The sequence below is a fragment of the Haliotis asinina genome, chromosome 15 (assembly GCF_037392515.1).
Source record: "Haliotis asinina isolate JCU_RB_2024 chromosome 15, JCU_Hal_asi_v2, whole genome shotgun sequence".
Lineage (NCBI taxonomy): Eukaryota > Metazoa > Mollusca > Gastropoda > Lepetellida > Haliotidae > Haliotis > Haliotis asinina.
Window position 1 is genome coordinate 1,419,301 of NC_090294.1, and position 10,435 is coordinate 1,429,735.

The 10,435-nt window shown below is 41.8% G+C and overlaps 1 protein-coding gene across 1 annotated transcript; it reads left to right on the forward strand.

Annotated features, from left to right (window-relative positions):
* Positions 1–170: 170 nt before the first annotated feature.
* Positions 171–7,496, forward strand: LOC137266088 (peroxidase-like). The gene is made up of 12 exons (XM_067801590.1): positions 171–273; positions 580–739; positions 1,133–1,434; positions 1,851–2,054; positions 2,323–2,404; positions 2,997–3,106; positions 3,832–3,933; positions 4,397–4,489; positions 5,007–5,715; positions 6,129–6,298; positions 6,659–6,761; positions 7,334–7,496. Exons 1-12 carry the CDS (start codon positions 171–173, stop codon positions 7,392–7,394), a joined length of 2,199 nt encoding a protein of 732 aa, XP_067657691.1. The 3' UTR covers positions 7,395–7,496.
* The last annotated feature ends 2,939 nt before the right edge of the window (positions 7,497–10,435 follow it).

Sequence of the window (10,435 nt, forward strand, 5' to 3'; positions counted from 1 at the left end):
AAGAATCGTTCAACGCAGTGGGTACCCCAGTATGTATTGGTCAATAAAATATATTGTGTTGTTTATTGATACCGTTGTCAACAGATCAAAAGTTTCAAATCTGTCACACGCATATAAAATGATTCTTCAATTCATAATTACTGATCTTGTTAACCTGCGTGTTTTCAGCCATGGCGTTCCCAGCAGTGACATACATCCTTGCTGCCGTTTGTCTGTGTGTCGCCACAGCTGATTACTATGATGATTATATTGATACCCCCAATGATCAGTTTGGTGAGTAATGGCTTTTTATATTGTCCCTTTGACTACTTCTCTAGTTTTGTGTACGTGCGTGTTTGGCCATTGTCAAATCCTCGGAACACACGTGGTACGTATTAAACTCTGTTTTGTGATCATGTCTCTACTTCAGGTCAGAATACACCGTCGTGCTTCTAGGGTCTTTCAAAACAAAGAGTTTCTCAAATTAGAAAATAATTTTCATGCGTCATGTAATATTACACGTGCCATGGAGATGTTAGTTGTGTTTGTTGGCATGGTGATAAGTGTTCTCTCTGTCAACTTCTTATTTTTGTTACCAAGGAAACACAATCGGCCATGACCGTATGTCGGAGATTGCTGCTATGAGATCCACCAAACTTGGATATGGACTAGGTGGCCACTTCGAGAAGATGAACGATCTTTTCACATCTCCATTCGGATTCGGCGGACTAAACTTCGGACATAGGATTTTCAAAAGACAGTGAGTGGCACTTCATTCATTTCAATATTTGTCGAATGTCTAACGCCATAGCATTAGAAAAGACAGCTCCACTCTCTGTGGAAACAGATTTCCATGTGCAGAAAATACAAAATAACGGTGACAAATACTTCAACAATGACACTAGGCGTTTCACCCGACTAATGCGCCTTACTATGCACTAAGCGGTACGCCTGTCAGACAACCGCGATCTGTCTGTAACTCTGGTACAACATAAGGATGACGTTGATCCAGAGATTGCAAGGAACCACTTCGTCCAGACTGCCGTCTATATGGTCTGTATATGTTGTAACCGAGAGCTGAATTTAGGTCAGTCCCAGTATGTGTAAATGTACGAATGGAACGATAACTTTACGCAACGGTCCATGATTTCAGGGCTCCAGGATTTGGTCCCGTGCCAAGTTTTACTGAAAAGGCATCTTTCGGTCCCGATCCTTTTCACAACGATCCATTCCAAGGCAGTTTCATCTCCACAAACGACAAAGATAACTTCTTCAAGGACTCTGGCAGTGGATTCAAAACCCAAGTGAAGATCAGCTGCTCAGACAAACCGATCCAGTGTGACCGCCTAGCCAAGTTCAGGACCTATGACGGTCACTGCAATAACCTCGCTAACCCCAAGTGGGGGGCAACAATGCAGCCCGTAGCCAGGTTCCTCAGTCCCCTCTATGCAGATGGTGAGACGGACACTACTGTTTGTATGCTTGAACCTGGCAAAAAATAGATTAAATGATAGCTACAGCTGGTATTTAATTCAGCAATTGCTAGCTGAAGCATGCATACAGGGTATTGATATTTCCTGGCCCAGATTTCTCGAACAAACTTAAGTCTGAGTTTTGATTTAAACTACAGTTTATACTCAAATTTGAAAAAGCAGGAAAGTGTAAAGACTGTCGGAATCTGTCGGACCGTGTTTTCTGCACACAACTGGGCCTGTTCATTTATATACATGAGACTCCCTTTGGCTGTTGCTGACAATGCTATTGATGTTCATGTTGTTTAGGTTTTTTTGTTTTTTTGACGTTTCCGGTAATACTGCTGTCATTTTGGTTAAGGTAATTTCTGACCGTTCGGAGAACGTTCTGTGTTCCAGGAACATCTCTTCCCCGGATGTACAGTCGTGTGAAGGACCCGAACACAGGACGCTACCCACTTCTCCCCACCCCCCGCTACGTCAGCCGTCAGATGCTCCTCCCCGACGACGGTGACGACAAGCACCTTCCCGACATCAGCAACCTGTTTATGCAGTGGGGGCAGTTCACTGACCACGACATGACCGGCACACCAGTCTCCAAAAGTACTGAACCAAAATATTCACTGTATTCTGTTGTAAAGAATCTCAGTCACCAACATTCTGACGCAGTTAAGAAAATAAAACAAACGTCACCTTTTCAAATATTGCATCCCATCTATATTGCAACGTATAGAACAAGGTTGCGAAGATACACAGCACTGAATACTAATTGGTGACCTCGGTCAAGATATAGAAAACATTTGTAGTGAACACATATGTTGTATCTACCAAATTCCGACCACATTTCTTTAATACGTCATTTGTATGGCAGCTACCGATGGAAAGGACCTGAAATGTTGCAACAATGTCCAGCTATCTGATGACAACCCCCACCATCCGGATGTGTTTCAAGGGTAGGTCAATATGGACAAACACACCTGCTATCGGACATACTGATGTGTCTGATCTCTTTACCTGTGTCCGTGAGTGTGTCTCTGTTTTACCTGTGTCCGCGAGTGTGTCTCTGGTTTACCTGTGTCCGTGAATACGTCCGTGTCCAGTATACGAGTAAATAAAATGACAGCCGTTCCGCTGTTAGTGAAAAGTTAAAATTCTATAAGGTTGGACAGTATTATCAGTATTATTATTTCCCTGATTCCAAGTTTCCGTCTGTCAGAGCTCGCTGTACGACAGAGCACGGTGTACGACACGTTTGCAAGGATTAAAAGAAGCGTAGTGTTGCAATATACAAGTGCTTAGGTGTATCAGATCATACATATGTATACATTTAAATGAATTAGTCTAATAATTCTGGACTGGTTATTGCACTAATTTGCGCAATAGCACGGAACCCAATCAACAAGAAACGAGACTGTGTAATGAATGTTTTGACTTAATATTTCCTATTTTCTTTGCATTAATCATATAGGTGGAACGTCCATCTTCCCGCCCCCATACTTCAGTAACGTGTAGTGTGTAGTACTATGATGTGTTTGATACTTGCAGGAAGCCATGCTTCCCAATCTACATTCCCCATGGTGACCGCCACTTTGACCGGACTTGTATGAACTTTGCCCGCTCCCAGCCGGAACCCAGGAAACTCATGTGTGGAGAAGGTATCACGCCAAATGTTGCTTCAGGAATTTATTTCGTGTATCTATTAATTCCATGTTTTATGGGAAACATGTAGCCAAAAGACAACATTCTGTCTTTAACGTACATAATACTATTCCATTATGTTACGGAATATTTTGCCGCCATAACCTCCGTTTCATCCATGAGTAGAAATGCAGGAATATTAACACTGACATCCGATAAATTGACATCCAGAAGTTAGTGACAAGGGAGGATTAGGTAGTGGCGTTGCTATTGAAATACCACTACACAGGTCGACGGGTAACAGGCAGATATAATCATAGCATGAGCATGTTACAAAATGGTCAAACGGTTACACTTACTGTATCATCTATATCATCTATATCAGCTATATTCACGTACATGATATTACGCGTGGAACACAATACCTGTTCTGATATATACAGGCTTAATATTTCAGACACTAGTCACATCACCGACTGCAATGGCATAAAAGTCTCTATGGTTTATGATGAGTATTCTAATGAAAATATGTAGTGATGTTTGGTGTGCAGGCTTTAGTCATAGGAGATATACAGGTATATATGTTTATGTTGGTCTGAAAATGAAGAAAGTCTCAGGGCTCCATTTCATTATATTATTTGTTTCACTATGAACGTTTTTTCAGTCAAATGTGTTCATTTCAGAGACTAGCTGTTAGTCTCGGGAACTTAATGTATAATGTATAATATCTCGGATATTACAGGGATCAGGGAACAGATGAGCATGATCACCTCTTTCATTGATGCCTCCCAAGTGTACGGTTCTAGCTTCAAGGAGATGAAGGACATCAGGTCATACCACCTGGGTAAGTTGGCTGTCTGGTTTCTGTGTAACGCCGCACAAATCAATATTCCAGCTGTATGGTCTGTAAATATTCGAGTCTGGACCAGACAATCCAGTGATCATTAGGATTAACGTCGATCCACGTTGCTGGGATACGGTGACATGAGTCAACCATGTCAGTGAGCTTGGCTACCCAATATCTATAGTCGCTTCTTACTACAAGCATGCGTTGCTGAAGACCAATTCTATTTGTGCATAGGTTTGAATATCATTTCCTCGATGGCAGTGTTAGCATCTGCAGACACACCAGTATAATATGACAATCATTGGTGTAGTTATGTGATGAATTATTATCTGCGACAAAGCAAACATGATTTCGGATTCACCACACGCTCGTAACATATTACACATACAATATGCGATATATGTTAACCTGCTAGAAGTGTTTACCAGGCGATGGCTAATTATTCAAAGTACTTTATCAGGACAGTTGAAAGTAACGGATAAGAATCTCCTCCCCGAAGACGTCAACGCCACCTGCATCAAGGACAACCTCGACGACTACTGCTTCAAGGCTGGTGAGTATGCCGCTAGGGTCAACAATCTGCGCATCGTGCCTCACGTTGCCTTCCACCAAAGTGTAACATCCGGTTGGCCGACACAGTCATAGCCTGGTGTCGTTTCCCGACCTGATCTTGGTGAGCATTATATTCTGACCTTCTCGTCCTATGGCAGGTGCGAGGCATGTATTCTGCACTTCTCGCCCCAGGAGTGAGTGACTTTTGTGTCGCTTTTCGCAGTTTTATAGTAATATCACGGCGGGTTACACCAGAAATGGATCACACATTGTACCAAAGTGGGGAGTCAAACCCGGGACGAGAGAACGCGTTAACTGTCCTTCGCCCTAAGATAGGTGACAGATATATAATCTGTGGTCCAAAACAGGTAGTATTAATTATGCGTTCCATTCGCAAACAGATGATCGTTTTTAGTTTCATATGGGATTCCAAAAAATGCAATGCCAAACCAGTTGGTACTGCACAGAAAAACATCTGAAAAACGTCTTGAAACGAATGTAAAACACCCAATTTTCAGGTGATGAGAGAGTGAACGAACAACCAGCCCTCACGGCTCTCCACACAGCGTTCCATCGTTACCACAACATGCTGACCCTTACCTTGAAGAGAATCAACCCCCACTGGGCGGACGAGCGTCTGTACCGAGAGGCGAGGAAAATCGTGGGGGCATTGTTCCAGCACGTCACCTACTACGAGTGGCTGCCGATCCTACTGGGCAGGACATACATGAAGGAGTATGGCCTCACCGTCTCAGGAAGTGCCGACTACCAACCCTACGGTTCCAACATCTGGTACTATGATCCAAACATGAATCCCACCATTATTAATGCCTTTGCTACTGCAGCCTTTAGATTTGGACACTCTTTAGTTCCCAGCAAATTTTCGATGGGTGGCCATCGGGAGCTTCTGCGGAACATGTTCAATCGACCCAAGTTCATACTTCAGAATGACGGGGATGGTGTGAACCTCATCTGCCGTGGTCTTGCGGGAGACCCGCTGCAGCATCCCGACCACTTCTTCGCAACAGACCTCACTGACAGACTGTTTGAAGACTTCAACAACAAAAGTCTGGATCTGACGTCACTGAATATTCAGAGGGGCCGTGACCACGGTCTCCCCCCATACAACGACTTCAGAAAGGCCTGCGGAATTCCCCCACTACAGGACTACTCAACTCTGAAGATCAACTTCCCAGAAAAAGCTAAACTCCTGTCTAGAGCTTATCGGTACAGTTATAGCTTAGAGTTTTGTTTCCCCCATTAAAATCTGCCCGTGCCTATAGCCTGGAACGTCTCCGATCTCATTTCGGTTTCATAAACTTCATGTTTCCTGTTTAGATCCGATTAAGAATTAGTCCAGTGCAGCTTATTCATTTCACTGCATCTGAGTTGAGACGATGGATACTGAAACAGCTGTATTAAAGCTGGGTAGTCATGATATGACTGAAATATTGCCTATGTGACTATAAACTTTAACTCAATCTCTCACTTGTGGCCGGACTGTTGTTGAAAGTAAAGATAACAATAAACAAACAAAACTCACACCTGTCAACTTTTCATCCTCTTAGTTACCCACCACCCCTTACGCTCTCATGGTGGCCAACAAAACTGATCTTAATCTAATTTCTAACGTTTTCCAGCAACATTGACGACCTTGACCTTTTCACGGGAGGGATCTCCGAGAGCCCTGTTGCTGGGGGCATGGTTGGACCAACGTTCGCCTGTATCATCGCCGAGCAGTTCAGAAGGATCAAGTACGGTGACCGGTACTGGTATGAGACACAGGACCGTTATACTGGCTTCACACTTGGTAAGTAATTCCACTGCCGTGTACTACATAACGTAACGTTAACGTCCGGAGAACGTCATCACGTTGATGTATTAGCGTTAGAGGAAACAATCAGAGAGGGTAACAAGGTATCGTACTATGAAATGGTGTTTGCCTTAGGATCAACAAATAACCACTACGGCGGTCGTATCATGTAGATGCATACAACACAACATGAGGTTTTCTTTACATATCTTCAGAAAATCTTTTATTTTACTCGAGGAATTAGCACAGGTTTCTCATACTCACAGCAGCACAAGGCAGACAGCTCGTATACATGTATGCTGGACGCAGCAAGTATCGTCAGCTCTCTCTTGATTGGACCATTCACATTTATTTCAGCCCAGGTGAAGGAAATTAAGAAGTTTTCCGTTGCCCGTGCCCTGTGTGATGCCACAACCACACAGGAAATGCAGGCCAACGCTTTCCTCCAGCCCTCGTACCTGTGAGTTATTTTAGTAGTAATAGCAGCAGCAGCAGCGGCAGCAGCAGCAGCAGCAGCAGCAGTAGTAGCAGTAGTAGTAGTAATAGCAGCAGCAGTAGCAAACAGAAGCAGTAGTAGAAGTAACAACAGTTGTAGAAGTTGTCGAAGTTGTAGTAGCAGCAGTAGAAATGGTGCGAATAGTGGCAGCAGTAACAGTAGTAGTAGCAGCAGCACAAGTAGTAACTGCAACGGTTGTAGACGTTATAGCAGTAGTAGTTGTAGCAGAAGTAGTAGTTGAACAGTTGACGACGTAGTAGTAATAGTAGCAGCAGCAGCAGCGGCGGAGTAGGAGTAACAGCAGCAGAAGTGGTAGATGAACAGTAGTAGTAGTAGTAGTAGCAGTAGCAGTAGTAGTAGTAGTAGTAGTAGTAGCAGCAACAGCAGCAGCAGCAGCAGAAGTAACAACAGACGACGTAGTAGTAGGAGCAGTAGTAGTAGTAGCAATAATGGCAATCTTTGGTAGAAAATGAACACGAAATTGTTACACTGACCAGAACTTTTCACTCATGACTTTCATTTTCACGTTTCTACAGCAACCCGAGGATGCCCTGTCGCGACCTGCCTGACCTGGATTACACCAAATGGAGGGAATAGGCACGTTTCAGTCGCGCAGACGCAGATCAACGGAATGAGACTTTTTCCTGTTAAATGCTAACACAATTGGGTGGCAGAATAAACGTGGTATTGCCTATTGTATGTTGTGTGTATCTTGATTTTCTTGTCAAAATTGCTTTTACTGTTAGAATTTAATGTATATACTGTGTATGTGATTTCTTGCAAAATAGTAACAGTAACAACTGCAGTCGTAGCAGTAGGACAGTGAGTGAGTTTAGTTTTACACTGCACTCAGCAATATTCCATCTATATGACGGCAGTCTGTAAATAATTGAGTCTGGCCCAGACAATCCAGTGATCAACAACATGAGCATCGATCTGCCTAATTGGGAACCGATGACATGTGTCAACCAAGTCAGCGAGTCTGATCCTTAATTGCCTTTTACGACAAGCATAGTCGCCTCTTGTAGCAAGTTGGGTAGCAGTAGTAGACAATACTCTAGACAAACTGACCCCATTCTGCTTTGGATCTACTGGACCCATCCTACTAAAGACATTGTGGACCCATCCTACTGCATACTGAACCCCCTTACTAAAGACACCTGTAATACTGCAGGCTACTGGAATTACCCTTGCCTGAGCGGTTGTGTACCGGTGGTGTCAGCTGACTTGCGTCAGGCAATATGAACACGTAACTCTACGGTAACCTGATGAGTAATGTTAAAGTTTCTTACAGGTGAATAACATCCAATAGAAATTAATTGCACATTTCGACTTCAAAGTGTGACGACGGAATCATGAAGGCTATTTTACAGCCGCTTTGTATACTGTGCGAACGATAAGCGAATAAATTTGGCTTTGGGCCGAGATCATAGCATGGGTGAAAATACTCACTCAAAACTCCACCTCTTGGGTAATACCAAATTGGCATCTTTCTTCTTTTTCAAAATGAAAGGGGCTGTCCATAACGTGATCCTCTCTCATCTTCCTTATTTCGTCTTGTGGCTGAAATATGAAGTAATATGACTCGTCATAATTGTGACATTAACGGTAATATTCTTAACGATACAGACAATACACTAGGTCAGTATGCAGATGACACCCAGCTTGTTTTGAAGATTGCTTAAGGGCTGCTATCAATACTCTTAATGGGATTTTTAATGAAATCTCAGTCTTCAAATGAACACTGATGAGACCAAAGCCATGTGGATCGGTGCAACGGCAGATAGTAATGTTAGACTTTGTACAGATAGTACAGATAGTAATGTTAGACTTTGTACAGATAGTAATGTTAGACTTTGTACAGATAGTAATGTTAGACTTTGTACAGATAGTAGTGTTAGACTTTGTACAGATAGTAGTGCTAGACTTTGTACAGATAGTAATGTTAGACTTTGTACAGATAGTAATGTTAGACTTTCTACAGATAGTAGTGTTAGACTTTCTACAGACAGTAATGTCAGACGGTGCACAGCCAGTAATGTTAGACTTTGTACAGATAGTAAACTAGACTGACACGTAGGCGACTTGAAGTGTCTCACGCTCATCAAGAAAACCTTTGGAATATCAGCAGAAGGAAAAGAGTGGAAAATAACAGAATTCTTGCCACATGGCAGAAATAAAGCTTATCTCTTATCGGCAAAGCTACTGTCATTAAAACACTTGCTTTATCTACCTTTGTACATATTTTACCCCATTCTCCCAAATCAGTTATAAATCATCTGATAAGGTAGTGTTCAGTTTCCTTTGGGATGGCAAGTAGTATAAGGAGAGAAAACTAAGTACGGGAACATAAGAAGGGATGACTTAGATCAGATTTTATATTAGGTGCAAAATTTGCTGAATAAATTCAAATAAAAGTTCCTTTCTGGACAGATGTTCTCAATATCTGGTCAGAATAATATAAAAAACAGAACACACATTTTGATATAGAAGAAACTGGTCAAGCAAACTGGTAAAATAATCACATGTACTATATACATATTCAATGTTTATACATGTAAATGTCATGATATAGATACAAAGTATATATAAACAATAATAGAAGTTGACAAGACGTGAACTAAGAGTCCCTGTAAAAAACAGAACACAAATTTTGATATAGAGGACATTCTTTGTGAACCACCTATCTCATGATTCAAATCTTTGCACCGATAGCTGGTTCAGTAAAGATTTACACTCAGTCGGCGATGTTTGTAATGATGATCGCTTCATGACTTCGGGAGAGACGTCATCAAGCAAACTGGTAAAAGAATCACATGTACTATGTTCATGTTCAATGTTTACACATGTAAATGTCATGATATAGATACAAAGTATATATAAACAATTACAGTCCCTGTTAAATAAAGGAATAGAAGTCGGGGTGGAAACACTTCTGAAAGCGTTTTTCTCCCCGAGTTGTTTACATGCACATGCGTTGTATTAAGGGAGATAAACGCGCAAAACTACGGTATAGCTATAGGAAGCACTCATACTTAATGGTGGCAAACAATGAACAAATATTGGTTAGTGGTGAAGTTTTCGATTTGTGTTGTAGTTATGTATTTAGTTGGTTACTTGTGTTGTAGTGATGTATTTGGTTGAGTATTTGTGTTGTAGTGATGTATTAGTTGGTTACTTGTGTTGTAGTGATGTATTTGGTAGACTATTTCTGCAGTTATAGATATGTGTGCCGTTTGCTGTTTGTGTTGTAGTGATTTATTTGGTAGACAATTTCTGTTGTAGATATGCGTGCCGTTTGCTATTTCTGTTGTAGTGATGTATTTATTTGAGTATTTCTGTTGTGGTGATGTGTTTGATTGTGCATTTGTATTGTTGTGATATAATTGGACTTTGGATAATTTCTGTCATTATTTGCACAATTCAAGGTTTAAATTGCAAGCTATCTTTTGTCCGGCGAATATGTACAGATATAACGAGAAAGAGTATCTACTGTGAATGATAGCTTCAAAGAGATGGCATTGTCCGATATTTGTTGTTTGCAGTCGGACTGGTAGGAATCATTGAGTGCCTTTAGCAGAAATCTCTCCGTGGTTGCTGATGAAGCGTCACCACAACCTAGGTTGATGCTGTGAAGT